The sequence below is a fragment of the Lonchura striata genome, chromosome 3, assembly GCF_046129695.1.
Source record: "Lonchura striata isolate bLonStr1 chromosome 3, bLonStr1.mat, whole genome shotgun sequence".
NCBI classification, from domain to species: domain Eukaryota; kingdom Metazoa; phylum Chordata; class Aves; order Passeriformes; family Estrildidae; genus Lonchura; species Lonchura striata.
In genome coordinates this window covers 70,567,869-70,592,538 of record NC_134605.1, presented here as the reverse complement: position 1 = coordinate 70,592,538, position 24,670 = coordinate 70,567,869, and the positions used below count along the sequence as shown (strand labels likewise).

The 24,670-nt window shown below is 39.6% G+C and overlaps 1 protein-coding gene across 1 annotated transcript; it reads right to left on the bottom strand.

The window, feature by feature from the left end:
• Positions 1 to 907: 907 nt before the first annotated feature.
• On the bottom strand, positions 908 to 24,534 carry RTN4IP1 (reticulon 4 interacting protein 1). The gene is made up of 9 exons (XM_021553827.2): positions 24,288 to 24,534; positions 23,017 to 23,168; positions 22,138 to 22,206; positions 21,781 to 21,905; positions 16,475 to 16,523; positions 14,874 to 15,010; positions 12,600 to 12,783; positions 11,154 to 11,246; positions 908 to 1,041 (listed from the first exon to the last, which is right to left on the bottom strand). The coding sequence occupies exons 1-9, from the start codon at positions 24,532 to 24,534 to the stop codon at positions 925 to 927; spliced, it is 1,173 nt and encodes a 390-aa protein (XP_021409502.1). The 3' UTR covers positions 908 to 924.
• Between the last annotated feature and the right edge of the window lie 136 nt (positions 24,535 to 24,670).

The following is a 24,670-nucleotide window of genomic DNA, read 5'->3' as shown; positions in this document are numbered from 1 at the left end:
TCTTCTGTACATTTTTGTACACATACTTGTACAAGCATTTATGCACAGGGCCACCATTCACAAGGCTGCCACTTCTGTCCCCTGGTAGAAGTGTTGCATGACATGGTTTGTGCACCAACACAGCTTCACTGCAGTAAATCGACAGCTCTCACTTAAGAACTTGCCACTTTCCTTTAATCCATCTGCATAATTGTAGGGGAAGTTACTCCACAGCCCATCTCTGGCAAAAAGTCAAGTTGAAAAACAGCCCACCAGACACAAACACCCCCTCCAGCACTGATGAGACACAGCAGGAACAGGGACAAAAATCATGTCTACCCTACTTGCACAAACACTGCAGTCAGCTGAATTTGGGCCAGGAGTTGGGCAATTAGAATAATTATCAGTTACAGATTGTTTTTGTTCAATGCTTCTATTTAGATTAGCTGTGTCATGAGAGAATTGCCATAACAAGATCAAAGTATCAGTCTTGAGAAAGTGATGTGACCATTTAGTTCTAAGAATGAAATAGCTTGAGCAATAATCTACATTGTGAAGGTAAATAGAAGTAAGAAAGCCAAGGAAAAACAGCACAGGTTTCATATAGACAAGTAGATAAGAGTGTGCCTCACCGTTTCAGGACTTTCATCTGAAAAAAAAAAGCCCAAGAAATACAAAAGGAAAATGCTGTAGGCTGTTCCTCTTATCCTAAGAGGGAGGGGTGTTCTGCAAAAGTCAAAACTACATTTTTAGCATGGTTTTCAGGTAGAAATGCCTAAGAGACATTAGTATGTCTTGCCTGCAGAGTAAGAAGGAATCAGATGCTTTTCTAAAACAAGATTTTTAAGTTATGCATCCTGTATGAGCTTTTAAAAAAGAAACACTTGCTACATACCAATTCGTCTTCAAGGACTGACTGCAGGCAGACTAATGATTAAAGATACTTTATTGTCTACTAATTACATTGATCACTGTTTTGCCACGTGCATGTCCTCCTTCCAACTTCAGAAAGGCCTCTGGTACTTCAGAAAATGAGAAGACTTCATCAATAACTGGTTGAATCTACAGAATAAAGAAAAAAAGTATGAAGTAATGTATCACCCTCACACTTCAAAACTGTATGAAGAAGGGGAGGAGGTTTCTTTATGGTATTTAGGACAGAACTTGCCATGCTGCCATGTAGCCACCAGCTTTTAAGATTTTTCAGGGATACTTCTGCATCCAGAAGAAGGCTTTCTGCTGCTCTTTGCCCAAGTTTTAAAACACCTCTACTAGCACAGTTTGGGGCCTCTACCACTAATGTCACCATATAAGGCTCTAACTTCTACATCCTTTCAAAAACTGACACTCTGGTTTAATTTTTTGTTGTCCATAATGATATACTTACAGAAAGAACATTTTTTTCCTCACATTTCTCTAACAGTTTTCTTGTTAAACTCAAGAATTCTCACGTTAGATCTTTTAAAGATACCTATAAATCTGAAGCCTGTCTGCATCAGTACATGGCTTAGTACCCTCAAAAGACCACAAATGAAGTACAAAAAAATGTTGCTGAATCATTTAACTACACTTGAAAATTCAGCCACTGTATATTCCAGGAGGCATAAATCATTATTAAGCTCAGCTTGCATCAACTGCTATTTTGACATTAATTTTGTAGAGTGGCCTTCTGGATTGTTTTAGACTGATTTCTAATAACAGTTAAACTACTTATTCACTTTCCCCATTATTAACTAAGGAGCCTGAAACCCCTATACGCATTTTCTTTAGATGTCATAGTGTACCAACAGAAGCAGAAGAAATGTCAGCTCTTCTGAAAAATATTTGTCACTGCTGGTCCAAGGGAAGAGGTTATTTTCTACTGTCAAGTTCTGAGTCAGCATTCCAAGTGCCAAAATATGATTTGTCTCCAGAAGTACTTCTCACACCTCCTGCCAAAGATCTGCCTACCCTGAGACAGGTCCTTTACCTTGGATCCTATAACAGCAGCCCAGTGCATGTCCTTGCACTGATCCTAATCCTCTTATCAGAGGAAAAAAATGACCAGTACATGAATCTGCAGCTAGGGCTTGCATTGATGAAAATTTGAAGTACCAAAGATCCAAACCCACTATTTACAGTGCTAGAAGAAGATCCTTTTCACTTGTGTCAGGGAAAAAATATCTTCTGCATTTTCTTTATATTAGGGTGAGCATGCACCCTCTCTTGTTGACTAAGCCAGAACTGGTAGTTTCTCTCTGCTGGCAGGATATGCATTGTGCTAGACAGAAAAGGAATACTGCAGCAATAAGGACACAAACACTTTCCAAAAAGCTGCCTTGCTTTTACCACACAACAAAGGTTTTGCTTTCAGATACTCTCAGAACTGCTTAGAAGGCGAGTGTGCAGCACCATCAAGGGAATGTTTTCATACACACACTTTCCTAGCAACAGAGCTGATCACCTAGCACCCTCCCCAACAGCACAACAAATGCTCTATGATAATTGTCCATGCTCAGGGAAGTCCTTTTCTTAGAATTCCTCGTTTCCTCTTCATTTATACATTGTGCCTTACCTTGATGTTCACTCCTTGCACTTAAAGAACTACTGGCTTTACTTATATGATAACAGTAATCCAAGACATCAGTACTCTAACTTGCACCACAGTATCCCCTAATATCACTTGATTTTCCTTTTTATTTTGTCAAGGGAAGCTTAGGCATAGTGTGAAACTTTACATGGCAGAAAATCAGGAATGAATGAACCCCTTCCAAAGAATGCATTAGAATTTGCAGACTAATCACTTTGAGAGCAACTGTGCAAATAGTCACCAAGTGCCTCAAAATTGCCATGCAGCAAGGTACATGGCTTAGTAATTTCTCTTGTTCTGCCTGGATAATGTCTGTAAACCAACCCCTAGCAAAAGGGGTAGCAAAACACAACTGAGGAACCACAAAGATAGCCCAATGTGGAAGAAATGGTGGATATAAAGGATCATGTTCAAGACAAACTCGTGTCTGGTCAGCATTCAGCATAGAATGGAAATGTTGTCTTGGACATCAGCAAAGAGACATGGACTCAAGGCAGCAAAAACACTGAATTAGACAATGGTTTGGGGTAAACTGAGCATATGAGTGCAGCTGCAGCTGCTATGACCATCAGCAAGACGAACGTGCTGCTGATCAGTACTGACTGTTTTGAAGGAAGACCAACCCTTGCATTCATAGCAGATGCTTGGGAAAACACAGTTTGGGAACTTGGTTGAGCCAAGCACTTGTACAGTACTGATTGTTAGTGTCAGTTGTGTACAAAGCTGTGCTTCAATTAAGAGGGAAAAAAGAGATACAGAAACCCAGCCTGCTGGTGCATGGACACAGATGACCCAGACAAGGCAGCAGGCTTGGAGGAGAGGAAAAGTGTTCAGGGAAGAAAGCAGAGCAGCAGCACAAGGGATGTGAAGTTCAAGGGATTCCGGGGAAAGGCAGAAGTTAATTTCAGACACGTGCAGCAACTGAGAAAACATGAACAAGACATTCACTGTTCTGCTAATCCACAGTCCCTTGCTCTAGGTTACAACTTATAACTCTGACAGAGGTATGTTACAGCCTCAGTCTGTTGGGTAGAGTTTAAAACATTGCATTTGGAAAAGTGGTGACGCAGTGATTCAGAGGAGCCCTGAATTCAGTCTCACAGTTCAAAACACCATGTGTATTGCAGCCACATGCTCAAAGCTCATCTGCTACATCGATGTAACCTCTAGCTTCATTTAAATGCTGGCTTTAGGCAGTGCTATAGAGAGACATGAATACCAAATTGATGATCCTGGCAATCTAGAGCATTAAGCATTTTATCTGGCTGGCTGGACAGTCCCATTGTTTGAATAACCCTGAAAGGGCTGACCATGTTGCAGCACAGTGATTCACTCAGCCTTTACCATAATCCACTGACTAAGATAAAATTTCTTCCTGTGAACAGACAAGCAGGGGAACGTCTGCTGTTTGTTGAATATGTGATAATAAATGGAGATTAACTGGATAATAAAAACATTGCCTATTTACAGCCACGCATCAGTTCCTTGCCAGAGGACACCTATTTGTTCACGGAAAAGGGATTAAACTAAAGTCTAAGAGAGAAAGGATTACACATACCCACATTGAAATGTTTATCTGAAAACAGATTGGGCCTGAAAGGTATTTTCTTCCTCTTCATTCTCTCCAATGCAGGACATACTATAGCAATGAATCTCAGGTCTCTTGAAATGAACTCATGTGTTTGAAAAAATAAAAAGAGTAATCACTGATAGTGATTAAGGCTATCCTACACACATAACAGAGGGGTGTCCCAGCCACTCCAGCTCTGAATGCAGTAGACAGTGAACAGCACTGGCAGGAGTTGACTGGACAGCAGGAACACACTCCTGCTCATAGCAAATTCAGGTTCACCCTTGGAAGTCCCACTTTCTGCGTAGCAAGGACACAGTTTTAGTTTATCAGAAGAGGAGAAGTGAGGAAGAATGAAAGGAAGGGAGAGGCTTCGACCCTCACAGTAGCAACAAGTGACTCCAATAAGTGTGGAGCTTTTTCCTGCCACTGGAGGGAGAGCAAGAGCCTTGAACGTCTCAGGAGAGCGACGAACTGAGCCCAAGCCTAGTTCACAGCGCAGAAGGACAAAAGTGACGTCTCTCAAAGGACAGTGACAGTGCACTGGCTCTCTTCCAGGTCTGCGAAGGATAGCCGTGTCAGAGCTGCCCAGCAGCCTTGCCTGGGAGAGTGCCTCCCTCCCAGCTGCTGCCTCCCTCCTTCCCATGCCTTGGTGAGGCTGCTCAGGCTCCCAAACACCAACCCTCCAGGAAAGGAACGTGCACTTGCAGAGAACAAAAGCTGGGATGTGCTCTACCAGACATCAAAGTCCTCCCGAGGGCTTGCCGTAATGGAAAAGACCTGCTTGCTGATTTGACTAGCTGATGAAAAGACAAAGGTCATCTTCCTCCAGAAATTACCACCAGGCTTAAATGTGGTCCATGAGCACAAATGCACAGCTTTACAGTCTCCTTTGGTCATTAGTGAGTCTCTCATCAATGTCAACAAGAATTGTGAAGAGAAATCATTAAAAAGAACAGTCCTTGTCCTGGAACTAAACAATTGGTTATCCATTTGTTAATTTATTATCATCCTATGGGGAAAAAAGATGCTGTTTTGGGACACTCCTACTGTAGCTGATCATCTTCTCTGCTGTAGTCATGTTCCATTCTCCCTGGATCGTAATCTCACTCTTTTCTTCTTTCTTTCTTTCCCTAAAATGGCATGCAACAATGTGTGCCAAGCCTCATATTGATTGCCAACAGCAAATTCTAGGGTCAGCTCTCACTGAAGACAAAGAATTAAGTTCTTACCTTCTGCAACAGCTGGCTTGGGTCACATCTGGAACAGATAGCTTTGCAACTGCACGGTATCAGCATAGAATCGTAGGATGGTTTGGGTTGGAAAGGACCTTTACAGGCCATTCAGTCCTAATCCCCTGGCCATAGGCAGGGACCCCTTCCACCAGACTGCTCAGAGCCTCATCTTTCAATGTTTTGGAAAAAGCTTTCCTTGCTCTTTTTAATTAACTTGTACTTCAGAGAATATGCACTTTCATCCAAAAGCACATTAAAGGACAGCACATACATTATATTTGTGCCCCGAATACCTATGAGAAGTAAAACTGAACCAGCAATACACCCACAACAAAAATGGCACTGCAGTGGTTAAGATGTGGGAATGGAAGGCAAGTGTTCCAGGGTCTAATCCCACAACCTCTTATCAACAACTGTATTATCAGGTCTTACATGTTTTATTAATACGCCAAAGTACATTCTTTAATATCAAATCTCTAACAGCAGCCCACAGGAGCTCATATACATAATATACAATTATTAAAATGCTAGCAGACAAATCCCAGTTAAGCAGGCTATCCAGGTACAGTTCAGAGTGTAAAAAAAGGCTTCAAAATCTCTTGTTTGTTAATCAGCCCAGGCAGAACAACTTCTACAGAACACAATGAAGAGCAGTAAGAAACTGGGACAGGCCCAGAACTGCAATGTGTGCCAGCCTAGCCCAAGCTTAAATCAGTAGAAATAAGGAAGATCCTTGGTTTAGTTACGTACTGGACCATGCTAAAAACCTGTTAACTAAAGGCAAGTGCAATTAATCTCTTCTAGAAACCCTGGTAAGGCACATTCTTCATAGTTATCCTGATATTTATGCTGGTAATTAAAGCAATCTAGATCAATGTTACCATATACTTAAGACAGAACCAACTTTGGTACAGTTAAATATAAATAATATTTACATATGAAAGCATATGATATGTAGAGATTAGAAGATTAGTCCTGCACAATCCACATTTTCCCACTCTCAGGAAACTAAGCTCACACCAGACAAGGGCTGCCTTGTCTGCACTAGGCACAATTCCCTCCTACACCTGGAGCTCAGAACACCAGGACTGACTTACCACACAATTTACAATTACATCAGGTTAAGGGAACACATCTGATTAAATGCTTGGTAGATGATGAGGAATTTTTTCCAGACCTCAGTGTGGAAAAAGGAATTTACATATTGAAACTGTATTTCCCCACAGTATACAAAATTTCCATTGGTGCCCTTCACAGATACTTTAAGATGTATCATGCACACAGCTCAGCACACATGCAAGCTACCATGTTCTGGAGGAAAAGGAGCAGGTATGTTTTAATAAAAATCACATAGAGGTTCTTTTTGAAAGAAAAAGGGCAGAACAGAGCTTTTGGCAACCCCTCCTTGGTCAATATCTCTGTGTTCTAGCCAACCAACCTGGCAAACAAATGCGCTGCAACAGAAAAACACAAAATTAAAAGCAAAAAAAAAACAAAAAAAAACCAAGCTTTGCAATTTAGCGTGAAGAAAGATGGTCATCAGAACAAGCATGAGTGACAAAAGAGAGTGGGAAGAAGGACTGAAATCTAGTTAATTGATGCATTTAACTCTAGAAACCCCTACACTTAAGCACCCTAGTACAAGTTTTCAGAGAGACTAAAGCAGGTACCACACAAGGGCAAGTTCTCAGGTATCTTAGGATACCTGAGCACAGTCAATAAAGTCTGGAATTACTGTAGAGAAGGCCACACCTATAGATGCCATGTTTGGAGAACATTCAAGGACTCAGTGTTGCATTCACTGTTTGATATTCATACAGCTGAGAGAAATGCAGTAATAGTGCAATAAGGGCCAGGGTAAAAGTTATTTGCAGAACTGTAACAAGATGAAATGGAAACAAATCAACACACAAGTTAGGACAGAGAGTCCAGAAGCTGTGATGACCTACATTAGCAGTCGGTGTAAGCCATCTTTAATCATGGTCATCCAAACAACTTTCAGAACCCATGGCATGTCAAAGTGGATGACCACATCCATCCATTTATGTTTTATTTACTTCCTGAATAGGAAAGACCAGGAACAGAAAACAATTCAATTCCTCATTTTAACAAGGTATCTCAGAGCAAATCACCAGAGGTGAATAGAGGGCATTAGCCCTCATTAGTAGATCAAAAAATTATGGTAGCAAAAGGTTATGTGATTTGTTCAGCATTGCACAGGAAGGCAGCAGCAGGGCCAAAGAACAGTCAGCATCCTGCCCTCTAAACCATAGCAGCAGGTGCTAAGTCCAAAGCATCTAGTGCCTTCAGCAAAATGTATAATCAGCACTACTCACAAATTACATTCATATAGACAGGCAGTTGTTCTTCCTATGGGTGCCTGTGTTGGAACACCTATCTAAAAAGCAAGTATCAAAGAGAATGATCTATTAATTTAATGATTGGAGACTCTGTTTGCCCTTTAGCCTTCCTTCTGCAGAAACTACTTTCACCCATCAGCCCATCTGATGCAACAATGCTCTGAAGGAAGCCAGTCACCAGAAATACTGCACACACACTTGTACTGCATTTAAAAAGCACTGAATTTAAATGAAAATGTCGCATTTCTGTTGGGCTGCATGTTAACCCACATCCTATTATGGTCCTGCAGGAACACACAACACACTCAGTGCTCCTGTTTGTAACACTAAGGAGTCTTCTGAGCCTGCTTTCCTCCACCATTCTTTAAAAAAGGCAAAGTAACTGCTCAGTTATGAGTTAGAGGGTTCTACCAACTTAAATACTTACATGAATTTGGCCTGCTTTTAGCAAGGACTACATGACATGTCTTTAGGAAGAAAATGCTGGGCAAGCAGCAAAAACCAAAATTGTCAATGTTAAATCCACAACACTGACCACAAATACATCAAATTAATTCCTAACGAGCCTTTCAGTGACGATGCTTCACTGAACAGTGTGCCAGCAGATCTGTGTCCTGAATTAAAGGCTCTGGTGATTTCAGTTGTCTTAAGATGAGAATTACAATTCACCAGGAACATTCTACCATGGAAAGAGATCCAGAGCTTCCGACATGGGCTTCATCAACTCATTTGGTGGAGCCCACATTAAGCCAGTCAGTACTGGATCATAATTAACTGCTGCAATTCAAACCACAATGGGGATTCTTCATAAGTTTAGAAAATAGACAGTCTCTCTAAAATGTGTCAAGGAAATACTGGGTTTTCTTCATGCCCACAACTGTTGGAGCAACCTCCCAGCCCCTCAGTCTTGCAATAGTCTCTTTGCAAGATGTCCATCTGCAAGGCAGAGAAAACACCTCGTAAACTGAAAACAGTTATACAGTTCCTAGAACTGACTGATGTGCAGGTAAATTACACAAGAAAAATTATTCTCTTTCCTTGTACTACCATCTCATCAAATCCTCTCCTTCACTTTCCCAATAAAGAAGACTCCTCCTCAGAGCTGACATTTTGCAAATCTTGTTCCTTGCTGCAAAGATCATCCGGGTGAAATCTGAACAAAATTGCTTATTCTTCATCCACTGAAGGACTGAGAATCCTTTTGCTTTCACAAAGGAAGATGATGAACTCATCAAAACTAACAACCTCTGTTGGTGCAGAAGGACTGTAAGGAAAAACATTGTTAAATCAAAATGATCTGTAAATGTTTCAGAGATATGCTCTTCAATGCTACACTAACTGTAGCATCTCTTTAAACCATCATCTCTTTAATTTCTTACATTTAATTCCCCCATATAATTTATTCCTGAAAAAAAACCTCTCATTTTCAGGAGCTTTCTAATTGCTTTCTTACTCACTTCATACAATCTCAAAATTAAGATGTCTTTAATAGAAAAGACTAAAATTTTTAAAAAGCCATGCATTAGTCAGAAATATTCACTCAAAGGTAACAAGTTCAACTGCATGAGCTCAATTTGCTGGCTTCCCCAAGCTTCTTGATACGTATCCTTGTTTTCTGCTTTTTTTATTTCTCCTTTATTCTTTCCTATCCAAACACAAACATTTATTTTCACTTACTTATAGGAAATTTTGGTACAATTTCTCCAGTGATTCTCTCCTGCCTTTTTTCCCAAACACCTACTCTTCTGAACGGATAATCTGTCCTCTTATGAGAACTCTTGTGTCTAAACAAGAAAGGTCATAGTCTTATTAATATCTGTCTAAATGGAACACAACTGGGTCTTATAAACTCCTGATGACAGCTCAGATGTTTACAACATTTCACAAAATAGAGTAAAATGCTGCTAGAATAATGACTCTGCAGACAGTCTGACATTAGGATGTGTTTTTGCACAAAGAACGAACGACCAAGCAAACATCTTTGTCCTCATGATCATCTTACAACCAGAAGTACATCAGGACATTCATGTATGTATGACGTACATTTTAAGTGGCATTGCAGTTCACCTGTGCAGGTTATTAAGCAAAGAACACTGATTAAGCCCTATCTCTATTGCATAAACAGCTGTTTCCCAAGAGGCTTTCATGAGCATAGTCTGCATTTGTTTTGCATACAAGGTTGAAGCAGAACACAAAACAAATTGCAACTGGCTGAGAACAGGACAAATGGTAGGAACAAAGACAAGGGCATTCCTTTTTCTTAGACACTAATAATTTAGCAGTGTGACTGAATGCAATCATAGGATGAGGATTTTCTACAGCCTCTTTCTTGACCCCAGGATTATGCCTACAGCACTGGACATAATGCAAAGCAGAGAATTTTTTATTCTTAGCAGCATCACTGAGGTGGCAGAACAGAAGCAATCAGGTCTTCAGTACAACAGCAGTTTATTGACTCATTTCCAAACTCTGGAACATACTGCATACCAAAAAAGGGGGATCAACACTCAGACTTTGAGAGATCTAAATTTTACTAATATGCACAAATTTTGAGCAGAAGATGGCAGTTCACATACTGGAAATACCAGCAGTCACTCTGCTTACTCTTCTGCTTATCTACCACAGAAAGATTAACAGCAGTTGTCCATATTCTCTACTCTTGGATAATTTCATGCTGCCAAAATTCCCAAAGAGGACACTGCTGGGGCCTATATCACCACACAATCTAAAACATAGGAAATCAACTGTTCACTCCCACAATATATTTTTTAACAAGCTCGTAAACCTGAAAAGATCACAAAAGCAGACGTACTCTGTCTTGGCTTTTCCCCCCCAAGTCCATTAATATTCCCCAGAAGCTTATGAATGCTCACAATAATCCAAGTCCCTATGCTGAATTAGCACAAACATCAGAATCTGCAGCACTGAAATAATGAAAAACAAGATTCTTGTCACCACTCTGCCAACGGAGATCATCTATTACCTGCAGTACCTAGAATATACTAGTTCTGTGCAAACTACGGGCAGGACGCCCAACCATCCAGGCAAAACAATTTTGAATATGCAGATACACAGCCATGTTTATTCTGCCCAAAAGAACCAAGTGAGGCCTCTTAAAACACAATTTTCATATAGAGTTCATATTCAATGATTCCCACTGGCAAAAATAAACAATCACTGGACATTACTCATTGTATTTTTGTAAGCTTTATGTTTTTAAAAAGTATGCTCAAGAAGGAGAGGGCAGAACAGTCTTAAACATTACAAACTCCTAAATTCCATGCAAAAGGCAGATGTCAGAAACTGGAACAAGCTGATTTTTAACCAGTTTTCCTTACCACGACTCATAAAATTTTATTTCTCAACACTGAACTACACCATTTTTGAGTCCAAGGAGCATCTCTTTCAGCACAAACACCCAAGTAACCATTACAACATACCTTTCCAGAATCAACCAGTTCTGCTATTTCATCCAAACTTGGGCCACTTGGCATAAAAAATGCCCACCGATAATGGACTCCTTTAAGGAGATGCTGCAAGAAAGATCACAAATCTATTAAAATATCATGAGAGCAAACTGGAATGGGAACTAAAATTAATGACAGAATCTCTGAAAAAGTAACTGAAGGAAAAGACATGGAAATTATATGCTAGTGTCTAAAAAAACAGCACCTAAGCATGTGGATTAAATGTACAGACCAGGATGTTGTGTTACCACAATAGGATCAGGGTGAATTGTGCATCCAATTGAACAAGTCAGCTAGTAGAGAAAAACAATTACCTTGTCTCTGCAGCTAGAAACAGCACTGTTTGTTACATAAGAGAGGAATGGTGTTGTGTGTTCATGTACACTCGAAATAGGGGCGAAATAAACCCAGCAATGTTATACTTAGAACCTAACTTCAGCAATTGGTGACTTCATTTTCCACCATAATATCTGCCAAAGTCATCATTGTCCAATGAAAGATGGCAGCTCACATGAAAAGCATTTCGGGAAGATCTCACACACATAAGTCAAGAGTAAGTCATTACAGGAAAAAAAGGCATCATCTGCCAAAGAGAGATGATCTTTATATATGGCATAGAATCCTCTTCATCATGGAAACACCCATACTGAGAAATAATATTACATTATTTCTTCCCCACCATTTCATTTTGTCTTTGGGCTTTCTTGAGAAGGTACGCTGCAGGACTTAAAATCCCTTTCAGCCAAGCCTTTGCAGGAATACCATAGCAACTGCTTAAAAAGCATTCATTTGGAGAGCAAGTACACAAGCATAGGGAAGAAAGAGAAAAGTTCTAAAAAGCCCCATGATCTTGCCACTGGCAGAATGTTTTAAGATCCACTTATGAAAACTAGAAAATCAGTATCACCATCTAGACACATGAACATGAAAGAGATGAAAGACTTCCTAGCCACCCTTGACCATGCTTATTACTCTCTGGTGCTGGAACAGGATGAAGAGAATCACTCATGGAACAATGTTCTGAGAGAAAGCCTGACCAGCCTAAAGCAAATAACAAAACTGCCCTCACTTCAGTGAGGCAGAGATTTGCTGTGTTTACTATGAAACCCTGGCTGTCAGCAGGACTCACTAGGGAAGCCACATGGAAAAGGCCACAATGGAAAGCACAATAAGGAATCAAACTTCAAAGCTCCCCAAGCTACTACATACACCCAGAAGCACCACCCCAACACATTTCAGTGCAAGAAAGAAAGAAAGAAAGAAAGAAAGAAAGAAAGAAAGAAAGAAAAGTATACTTAATGACATATGAGGACAATGCAACAGCTGCCTCTCCATGAGGTCTGTGACTGACATCCAAGCCACAGAAGTAGTCACTAAAGTACTACAAAATATGAAAGTACATAAGATTTTGTCAAATACCTTTAGAGTTTTGGAACCAACAGTGACTCCTGTTTGCAACATGCCATCAGCCACTCCAAGTTTGTCCATATTGATCAGGAAAGGTGTCACTAAAGTAACATATGTTGCTCCTGACCATTTCTTCAAGAGATCTAGTGCCCACTTCTCTGTAGATCCACCAACATTATCTAGGATAAAATCAAACCTGCAGACATACAAAGAACAGGTTTAAAATCCTGAGATGGAAAAAATAACTTCACTGTAATTAAGCTAATGAATAGCAGAAATCACCTATACTTCACATTTTTACATGTCATTGCAATGCAAAAAAGAAAATCAGCCTGCAAGGTAGCAGTAAGAAAGTCCCAAGACTTCAGAAAAGTCCCAGCTTAATGTACAATGGGATTTAAATTTACAGGTTATTGCCTATTCACTGTGCAGCAGACACAGGTTATTTATAAAGTACACTTAAACTCCAAAAAGCAAACTTAGATGCACAACTACATTCTCTACTTGCTTAAAGCCTTCTACAGCTCTATCTCTTCAGCCCTCCCACAGAGACTACACAAACAGTTATGAGCTCTAGCACTGAACAATATGGTATGTACATGTAAAAACTAGTCTGGACTCATGCCCTCAACTAGGAACAGCTCTTGTACATGCTGTACTCAATGAAAGTCAGTTTGAGTAGCTGAAATTACGTAAACAAATTATTATACTAACCCTTATTTCCTCACATCTTTTCTGTGACCCAGTTCTCAGCTTCACTTCTCCAAGTTTTTTTTTTTTTGACCTCCTTATTTATTTAGGGGTCATTTTACCTCTCCTGACAGCCCTTTTCTTCATGTGTACGCATTTAACATTGAACCTAACAATGCAAAGGATCTAAAACCTTCCCCCCATGGAATGGGTATATGCAGCCTCTGGCAAAAAGCCACAGTTTCAGTGTTCCTTCTCATTATAATACCAGCATGTAAGCCTGTGAAGGCTGAATAGGGCAATAGGGAGCTATGCACCTGTTCTGTTAAATGCACAACTCATTCTCATCTGTAAATTTCCAGCAATCTCCAGATTGCAAGAGATATGTATATACACATTTCTCTAATCTAAACAATCTACAAATATGAGAGAAAATACTTTATGCATATTAAATAGAAAAGTCCTTATTTCTCTGGAATGTCGGTTTTCCTGCTTGTCTTCCAAGAGTGTGATTTCTTGTTTAAAGTTCAGTTCATGTAACAGTTAGCTGCCAACAAGAGAAGATCATGAAAACTAATGCTCTGGAAAGAGTAGCTGACTGTGGGTTCTGAAGAGTCAGTACAACTGCAATGGGGAGGGAAGCAGGAACATCCCACTCAGTAGAGCTGACTGATAGCCTAGTTGCATCATTAAACTGCACCCCAAGACACTGTTGTTGATGTCTCTTAGCAAGGGTCACTTGCAAGAATGGGTGTTTAGCATTTGAAGTGTTCAGAAAGGCAAATTCTGCACCAATTGCAAAGTCCATCCTGCTGTACAGACAGTGTCACTGCCCTCACAACTCCCCTCAGGCCTGCTGACAATTACACTGCAGTTAAAGGGCACGTGGCTTCTTAGCACAGTTACCAGTAAAATTCTTCCATAGATCAAGCAGCTTCTATTTCCCCTCCCAGAAAGTTAACTCAATCTAGCTAAAAAGAGCAGCATAAATACCATATTCAAATACAAGTCACAGTAAACTAAGTTTAAACAGATGGAAAGATGACAAAAGCAAAAAATACTCCTGTTCCAGAGAAAAATCCCAGCCTAGTTTAAACATAGCTGCTGTGACAAGATAAATGTGATTGTTTTTCAGAGGCAGCGGTATCCAATGTTACAGATTAGAAATTTACTCCCAGTTGAGTTGCACAGTGACAAGTTGCTACTTTTTCATTATATAGTTCTTTCCTCTATAAAATCAATTTTTTATTTACCAGCTTCACTCAGGACTTCATAGATTTCTTTCAATTTATTAATGCATTGTATATTCTCCAAGATACTTGGATGGAAGCTACAAAACTGTTCGTATTACAATCACTGAAGAGAAGCACATGGAAGTGAGCTTGTCCCCGAGTTAACTGGATTAGTGTTACAATGAAATCTGTCTTGGGCATACTCACTTGCAAACTGCATTCAAAAAGGTGAATCTGCTTTACAAAATAATGCTTTAAAAATGAGGAAAAATCTAGGGACTTCTGGCAGAGTCAAGCAATCAAAAAGCAGAAGGTCTGACCACCAACTCCTTCATCTCAGGATTAAAGCAACACAAACACTCACAAGGGTAATGCTTTAAGCTGATCTTCCAGATTTCCAGATTTATAATCAACCACATCATCTGCTCCAAGCTTTTTCACCAGTGTGCTGGCATCATGAGAGCAAACTGCTGTCACGTGAGCATCCCAGGCCTTCATTAGCTAAAAACAAGTATAAAAAAAAAAAGAAGTCCAAAGATTAAAATTTAGTAAAATATTGAGAATAACTTAAAAAGCCAAAGTATTATATTCTCATTATATTTATATAACAAATGAGCACCTTTAATAGGGACTGTTCCAATACAGGATAATTTCTCACAAATCCCACAGACAAAATAATGGCTAGAATATTTAAGACAGTTGTGGGGAGGGAGGAGTTGGTGTAAAGAAAAGAGTGTGGGGGTTTTTTAATGCCACTGAAAGATAGCAGGTCTCATGAAAAATAAAACTCTCAGTTTGCCATCTGTATGTTTAGTCTACCAGCTAAACATACACCAAGAGATACTGTCCAAGTTGCCAATCTACCAAACTGGCACCAGATGTACCATTAAATATTATTAAATATGTCCTTTAATTATTTCATATTACTGCAAATATGTTAAGTACTAGTAAAAAGAAAAATACGGAAGTAATCATAGGGACAGTATCAGGTTATTGTCTACTCCAAAAGCTACAGCAAAGGACTTTTGTTAATTATTTATCTCTTTTTGCATCTCATTTTTTTTCATTCACAGTAAAACTTTTTACCTTTATTCCAGGTTAATTAACTTAATTCATCCAGGACTGATCAGTTGGCTTGTCAGCCTTTCATACTGAAAGTCATCACCTGCTTTATCATAGATGAGGCAAATAGCATACTACAAAAAAAAAATTCTGCTGTAAACCTCTTTAAAACCACTATGCTTATGGCCTAGTAACATGGAAAGCAGTGATGCAATCACCCAACTTCTGTATTTTTTTATAATCTTGAGAGAAAGATTTCTCAGCATGAGATGACAGTAATTAGTATCAAAACTCCCAAATTAACTGAGAGCATGAAAGAGGATGTTCCACAACTAATGAAGCAACAAAAGAGCATGTTGACTTTCCAAAGTTTAGAGCTGCTAGAACAGACAGACAAAAGGGCAGCAGGGCAAATACAGTGAGGGAAAGTAAATTTAAGCCTCTGTGCTTTACAGCCACTGCACACAAAAGCCTGATGGCCTCTCACATCATTTGACCAACTACAGTAGTTGTGGTAGGTGACATTCTCCATCAGTTTTCCTACTGATACACTAAGTTGTGCTCATGTTTAGAGCACAGAGCTGAATGAAAGATAATGAGAACAGGTGACATATTTCAAGTTACACCAATCAAGAAATTTCCTGCAACCAAATTGTGAAATGTGATCTTACACACAACTCCTTTCTTTGAAAGTCCCTGCTTCCTACTATAAAATAATACAACATTATAAATGGAAAGCAATAAATTTGAAAATACTTTACTTTTGGAAATATAAATCATCTCGATCAGGCACACTGATCAGTAGCTTGCTATTTCTCTATTCCTTCTCTCAATTCCCTTCTGTTAGTTTTTTTCATACTGAAACACTTGAAGATTCATCCTGGGCATGCTGGATAATATTACCTGTACAGCAAATGTACCAACTCCTCCTGAAGCTCCTAATATTAATATTCTGTAAGAGAAAATTAAAATATATTTAATAGTTCTTTAAATAAACTCTGGAGTAACTATGTATTCTGATGTTTTTTACACATCTCTGACACTGAATTATTTTTACCAAAAGACTGGTTTTGTCATTCAATGTCATTTGAGAGTGGTTAACCGTTCAGATAGGCAAAAATGTGACTTAACATTGCTGACCATATGTCCTGTGCCAAAAACATTATCTCAGCACAGCCAAAGAAACTTCCTCATATGTGCTTTCCACTAAATGCAGGCAGTGGAGCTGTCAGGTAGTAGCACTTATGTCACTCAAAAACCCTGTGCCTGTCCTCATTTTCCCAAACGTAATTGTTTGGTTTGAGACAAAATCAATTAAGAGCCCTTTCTGTCTCCTAGACTCCACTGTCATATCTCCTACAGAAAAAAAATCAAATTCACCAGCATTTTACATAAAGTGTTCCTATCTAAGTGAAAAAGTAGTTTAATATCACATTATTTAAAGAGGCTGTGAACTGCAGAACATATGGAACATAATGTTTATATAAAAGACAAAAATACAGTGAAGTACTCTCACCACTAACAAGTTTAATTTCTATTAAATTAAGATAGGTATAATTTTCTTTAGGAAAAAAGGCAGTAGAATTTTTCTAGTCCCTTCCAGTACATCTCAACAAGATCCTGTAAATTCCAGCTTGTGGGAACTGGCACACAAGCAAGAAAATGAAAGAGTATACTGCCAAATTATTAGCAATTGAGAGTTCATTTTAATTGCTAACCCAAAATTCCAAAAAAATTTAATAAAGTTTACTTGTGTGAGGACCTTACTGCTAGAAGCCTAATCACTGTTCAAAAATTTCATCCAAATATTTTATTAAATAACTAAACATCAGAAAGTGAATTAGTAAGAAAAGTTTGCAGCTCAAATTGCAAACAGTGATTTGACTTTGAATCCATTTGCTAATTCTAGGACAAAAAGAAGATCCAAGATGAAGTCCTGGCACAGAATTGGGGAACATCATGTTTTTCAGAGCTTCTGTTTGCCAGAAAAATCTCAGAATCTTCAGAAGCTGGTAAAATTCCTGTTTTAAATCTCACAGTAAAAGATGTTGAAGGAAATTGCTTTTTACAGTACAAAACTGTACTATACAATCTGGAGTCTCAGTTTACAAAAGTTCTTTGGAGTAGCTTAAGAGACTTGGCTTTGGTCACACTATCCATTTTAAAATGCTCCTTTTGTAAGTGATCAGATTCTGTTCCCTTCCATTTCACTGATCCAAGCTGCAAAATTCAGATTAAGAATATGAAACCACAATACCACAAAGCCTGCAGCTTTCAAATCTGCCAAAATGTGCTTATCCTCAGAACCAGGCTTCTAACGACAGATGCCTGGAGCAACACGCATATTTTGACTTCAGTATACTTGAAAATGCTCTGGGATCCTGCACTCAAGATACTGGGTTAAACCCATCTTCATCCTTAAAAAGGACAGTCAAAAATTAAATCCTTTCAAAAAAACCTTTTCAATTTCACTCCTTAGTTAAAAAGGGCACTTCTACTACATATTTGGGGGAAAGCTGTCATCTTAAAAGGTACAATTTACTCAGCTGATTTTGGTAACATTTTCAGTTTGGGGAGCAGCATGGCTAGGACTTTTTTAAATTTTCCCCTTCAATAAAAGCCCTCAGGATTCCTTCAGGTAGAAATACTTTCCAGATTCAGTTTGTCCCTATGTTACATGGGCCATTTTCTGCCACATCTTCCAATTATTAAAACTCTCTCCACACATTGTGACTTCGAGAAAGCTCTTCATTTCTGAGACAAACTACATCTGCACAGGAGATTCATGTCCATGTGCAGCAGCTCAACAGCACTGTCAACAGCAAGACACACAAGTAAGAGGGGGAATGTTTGAAGGTGCAGGACCTGTTAGGACAGTACTGAATGACAGATGGTGGCAACTCCCAAAGCAGGAAAAGTTTTGTTTGCACTGCCTCAGGAAAACACAGCCAGGAGAAAACACATCATAGAAACCACCTGTTTTCACTGCAAGGGTGAGCTTAGGAGTAAACTAATATACAAGTATGTGCACCATAGACCAAATTGACAAATCTGACTTGGACAGAGATCCAAAAGAACCAATTCTTTCAAAAGAATAAAAAGAACATCTGTATCCCAGGCTTTCCTCCCTTCTGACAGAGGCACAACATTCACCAAGCCCTCCATGGGGCTCCAGCAGTTCAAACAATCATAGGCAGCACATCTCTCCAAATAAGTACACCATGAGATTTGAAAGTTTAGCCCATCTCCCTGGGCCCTGCTTGGAGCTATGGTGTGGTCAGAAACGAGCATCAGAGAGGCAGGACCTGTTTCAGCTGTGTGCACTCCCCACTCAGAACATGCAGAAGGTGGGGAATGGGTGTACAGATCAAGGACTAATATTTTCTCCAGATTGTAAACAATAAAAAAATTTCAGTTACTGAGTTACAGACAAGGTAACAATTGAATAAATACATCAATTTTATATAGCTGTAAAATTAATGTATTTATTGACTAAATATATCAACTTTATTTAGATATAAAATTATATGTCATTTGATTATTCCAACAAAATGTCCTAAAGAAATTTATTCCTGGATCAAGCAGTGTTTACCCTCTCAAGAAGTTTTACAACCTACACTCAATTTCAACTTCTCCACAGACAAAATGATGAAATAACACACAGACATTGAAAAAGTATTTTCTTGGGGTGTTATACCATCCAAATTTTCACTGTAACCATATAGACCAGGAGTCTACATTTGGTAGCTTACATTAACAGAATCCAGCATCTCTGCCCAACATAGATGCAAGTCTAAGATATTGCCTCTGTATTTACATAAAGAGTTTCACTTAAAAGCAATGTAAGCACTTTGAATAACTTCTCAAACTGTCAGGTTTGTTTATGTCATGCATTTTTTGAATACGGAAAGTAAGATATTTAACAGCTAGTGTTGAACAACCATATCCCCTTTCTACTGAAACAGGTCAGTGGCACACATGAGAAGCTCCAGGTATCCACAGAGAACTTCAACACAACACAGTCATTTTGAACATTTAGGATAGTAAGAACATTTAAACTTCTACAAGAATATTGACATTAATTAGAGTGGCATAGAATAAAAACTATGGAAAAATGACTGGAATTGGTGGAGGGTTCACAAACAATGAGAGCACACTTCAGGAAACTTGTAAAAACATAACCTGTGAAAGTATGTGTAGGTGGAACAGATAATCTCTCAGATCAATGCACCGCCAGAACTGGACTAACAGCAAGTGTTTCTGGTTAGCCCACACTAATGCCTTGAAAGAGGCAAAGAAAAATCTCACTGCTTTTAAGATGTCTTAACATTGCACTAAAGCACCAGTGAAGTAGCTTTCATCAAGGAATACATCTGCTTTGCCAAAATAAGACATTTTTGTGTGCATATACACCCTTCTACATAGCTATTTACCTACAACTACAGGAGACAAAAAGACTGACATAAAATCACACATGTAGGTAACTTCTCACCAAGTACATGATCTAAAGAAATTAGGAAACATGGCATAAATTGTCATATTTTTAAATTATTACCCTGAGAGTTCATGGAATATTATTTTGCACAACCTTTTCAACGCATTTTAAACATTTTCTTACAAGTAATATTTCAGGGGAAAAAAGGTACTATCACATAAGTCATTCACTGCTGGTTTTACAGTTCAAAATTTATAGACAGGAAATATAATATTTTACAGTACATTAAAATGGGTTTCTTGCTGACAACATAATTAAAAAATTATTTGGAATATGAAAGTAAATATTAAATCTAAAGACACATTACAAATCCAGTTTCAATTTTACTGTTAACAATCTAAACACTTACCTGAAGATTGGAAAGACAAATACATCTAGCCTATCAGTGAATCTTTAGGTTAATTCTATTTACATGTGAAAATTAAGATAATAAAAAGTCTAAACACTGAAAAATAAAAAGGTGATCTTATCTAGAATTTTATTACTAGCTGGAAGTTAATTACAATTAAGTATCTTTGAAACACCTTTAAATTTTGAATTTTCATCTCAAAACATTGTTTATCTATGGAAAAAACTATTACTCAATATTTTCATGATGAAGTTCACTATGACACATGAATGACCACTCACTTGATTGTCTTCAGAGACATGGGTGAAAAATTTAAATCGATCCAGAGTCCTTTGCAACGTGTTGCATTACAAAGTATCAGCCAAGATAAGAGGTCAGGCATCCAGACTCCTGTTGCCCAGTAATTACTTTATGACCTAAACCTGTGATGCAGCATAGTAATTTTAACTACTGTTTTTCAACCCCTGTTTTACTTCTGTCATTATTTCCATTCTGAAGATTTTGCTATCTATTTACCCAACATCCAAAGGTCAAAATAACTGAAAATTTCAATTATCAGGAGAAAAATGGTATTTGCTCCAATCTTTCACTGCATTTTTCCTCATCTGCCATTGTCAGATCAACAGACTGATAAACAAAGTCAATTTTTCTATTTGACTGGCTGCTCGTCTTGTACATTCTCCTTTTCTTTTCTTCATTCCTGACCTCATCAAAGTTCTGACCTGCAGGTCAAATAAGAGTCAGTCACCTGCTCATTTTTCTCTAAAAAGCTGGAAGACCAGTCTGCCCCAAATGGCCCATGCATGCAGGAAGTGAGTGAACCACATCTCTGTCCTTGAGAGGGATTTTTGTGAGCTGCCAGTATAACTCAGAGAATATTACATTTGGCTAGCTGTCTTAACAGGAAGACAGGCAAAGTCCCTACAAATTCCTGGAGATAACATCCTCAAATTCTCTACATAGATATACATGGGATTATGATAGAAACATAGAAGAGCCTGGGTTGGATGGAACCTCTAAGATCATCTAGTTCTAAATGCCCTGCTGTGGACAGGGACACCCTCCAATGGGGCAGGCTGCCCAGAGCTCCACCCAACATGGCCTTAAGTATTTCCACTTGTGGATGTGTGGGTATCCACAACTTCTCTGGGCATTTTTTTATCTCTATATAGGGACCTCATCTGAGCCTTCCTCTAAAGAAGCCTCTCTCAGCAGCTGTGTAGCGAGAATGCATCATCCTCAGACAACTGATCCTTAGGAATGTCACGGTATAACAGTCTTTATTGCTGCTGGACTTGTCTTAGAAGCAGCTCATCAATATAAAAATTAAGAACTTTAGTTTTAGCACCAGAACTGTTTACTTACCTTTTCCCACTACAATTATTTCGGTTCAGTCCTCCCACTTGGTTAAGTGCAGACCACGCAGTGAGACCAACATATGGTAAGGCAGCAGCTTCTGTGTGACTGAGAGACTTTGGCTTAAAAGATACCTGAAATAAAATCATTACTAAGTCACACAGCAGCTCCTATGTGACACTGAAATACTTAAAAAAGCTTTACTGAATTTCAGATTGTGTATTGCACATTTTCAGCCATCTTTAACACTAGCTAGAGTATAAATCAATCCAAGCACTAAGAAATAAAGTTACTTAGATACTGAAGAAGAAAAATGCCAGTCTTTACAACTTTGAGGTTTTGTTAGCCAGAGTTTTGGAAGTTTACCTCGTTTCCACTAGCTACCACGAACTCTGACAGAGTGCCTTGTTTCCATGGGGGAATTGCTGCCCACACCTAAAACCAAACAGGAAACAACTATCAATTTTTGTACTTTTGCACACAACTGTATGTACACAGAAGTTTCCTTTGTTAAGGAAATCTTTTTTCTAATTCACAGAATGTCCTCACTGTTTATCAGAAACCAGTTTTGGCTTATTTTGCACACAAAAAAACCCCCACAAAACAGACTAAATGTAGGACTGGAGGGCTATGTAAATAAATTGTACCATTGCATTGTGTATAAGACATAATTTTCAACTGCCCCCATACTACTCCCATGCCAGGAAAGCCCAGATTAGAGGGGTGAGGGTGGTGCAGAATCAGGATTTGCTTAGCTAAAACTGGTGAAATGTGAAAGCAACTGGTGAAGGTGAAAGCAAACAGTATCAGTATTTCTGTGGGCACCCATTAAGTACTTCTTGGGTTGAGCCGAAGTTCCTACTCCAAGTTACTCAAGAAAAATAAAAACAAATCCCTTCTCATTAGAATTCTACTTTCAATTGAAAACAAATTGGCACTTTGAGTGTGCACTTATAAACAAACAAATTCCACTCTTGCTACTGCTGCAATGGTCCAAAAACTAAAACACAGAAAGGAAATTAACTTGCAGAAACAAGTCTCTGAAAGACCATGTTTTCCAGAGAAAAAAACAAAGGGAAGAAAGTATTCCAGGAATTTACTGCCAGATAGGCCTTACTAAGAGTGTAACAGCATTAAAAAAAAATTAAGATGCGAATGAATGCTGAAGTTCTCATAGTATATTTTAACTATACATTTTGGGGGGGAAGAAAAAAAAAAAAAAAAAAAAGAGATTGGTGGTTTTACCTCATCTCCAGGTTTGAAATAGGACACACCCAGTCCACATTCCATAACAACACCAGAGACATCTCGACCAAGCGTTAGAGGAAATTCAGTCTCGCCTGTTTTGAGTTTCAGGGGATCCCGCTTCATATTTAACGCAGTTGCACCATAACCACCTGCAAAACATGGAATCAACCACAACACACCACAATTGAATGCTCATTTATTAATTGTGCAATTCCAATTAAAAAGCATTGTCATCCATAAGGTGCCTCATTTCTGTTACAACTGAAGCATGCAAAAAATCTGCAATATTTCACACTTTTACAGATTTTAGAAATAAAGAGCAAGTGTAAAAAATAATAAGGCATATCTCCTAAGATGAGTAACCTGGACTTCTATTCAGTAAGCACAGACAAATTCTGTGAAGTCTCAGAGTTACCCATCTAATAACAGTGCTCAGCCTAAAAATAGCCTGCATTTGGGCATGTATACCCACTCAAGTGCTGGGACAAGTCCACCTAAGGGCCCTATCATGCCAGAAGGTGTCTTAACAGGAATCCTCAGATAGGAAATGTCCCATCACCAAACCCCTAATTATATGGAAAAATTTTTTAAAATTCATTTATTAGAGACCCAAAACACAGATTAGAGCTCTGTCTGCAGGCTTCCTGCTATTGGCTAATTCTACTGCATCTGATTTGATATGAAAGCACTTCTACACAGGAAATATAAGGTATTCTATTACCACAATTTCCTTCTTGTGTTTCAAACCCAGAAGCTGGGGAAGAAAATCTGATTGACTGTGTCAAATACGAAGAGCCGGCCAGTGAGAGAGACAGATTTCCTGGGCGGGATAACAGCACGTCCCCAGATGCCAATTCAGGATAGGCATGGCAATGAACACCAGGGTTTGCCTTAGGTCGCACATGCCGACTTGGCAGCAACTTGGACCTCCAGCCCCATTCACCGCAAGGAGATGGGAAAATCCAGCATCACTTAGGGAGAATGCTGCTCCTTGGCCGGGCGTCTCTCAGTCGAGAGCAGCACCACAATCACTCAATTAAGAGTGCACCCTCGCAACACACACACGCACACTTTTGCCAGTGGCTTTTTGTATCGTTCTTCCCCGAGAACCTGAAAAAAGGTCGAGTTTCCAAGAGGCGGCGGTTTCCCACAGGGCTCGGGAAACACGTGTGCTGAGGCAGCCCGGGACAGTGCGGGCAGGACGGTGCCCCAGCGCAGCCCCTGCCATCCCGGCAGCCCGCCCGCGGCTGCTCGGGCTCGGCACTTACTTCTCATGCTGAGGTCGATGGGGTTCAGGCTCGCAGCGTGAACCTTAATGATGACCTCGTTCGGGAAGTGTATGATGGGGAACATCATCTCCCTGGTGAAGCGCAGCACCTCGTTGCTGCCGTACCGGTCTATGACCCAGCTGGGCATGGCGACCCGCGCCCGCGGAGAGGCGCGGAGCCCGCGGGCCGGTGCCCGCCCGTTCGCCCAGCGCAGCGCCCGCCCGCCCGCCGCTCCCCACGACAGCATAGCCAGGGCAGCCGGGCCGGGCCGGGCCGGGCTGGGCCGGGCTCGGGATGGGGATCGGGATAAGGACCAGATCGGGATCGGGCCGGGTCGCCACGGCGCGCCTCAGCGCTCAGCCCGGCGGCCCCCGCAGCCAATG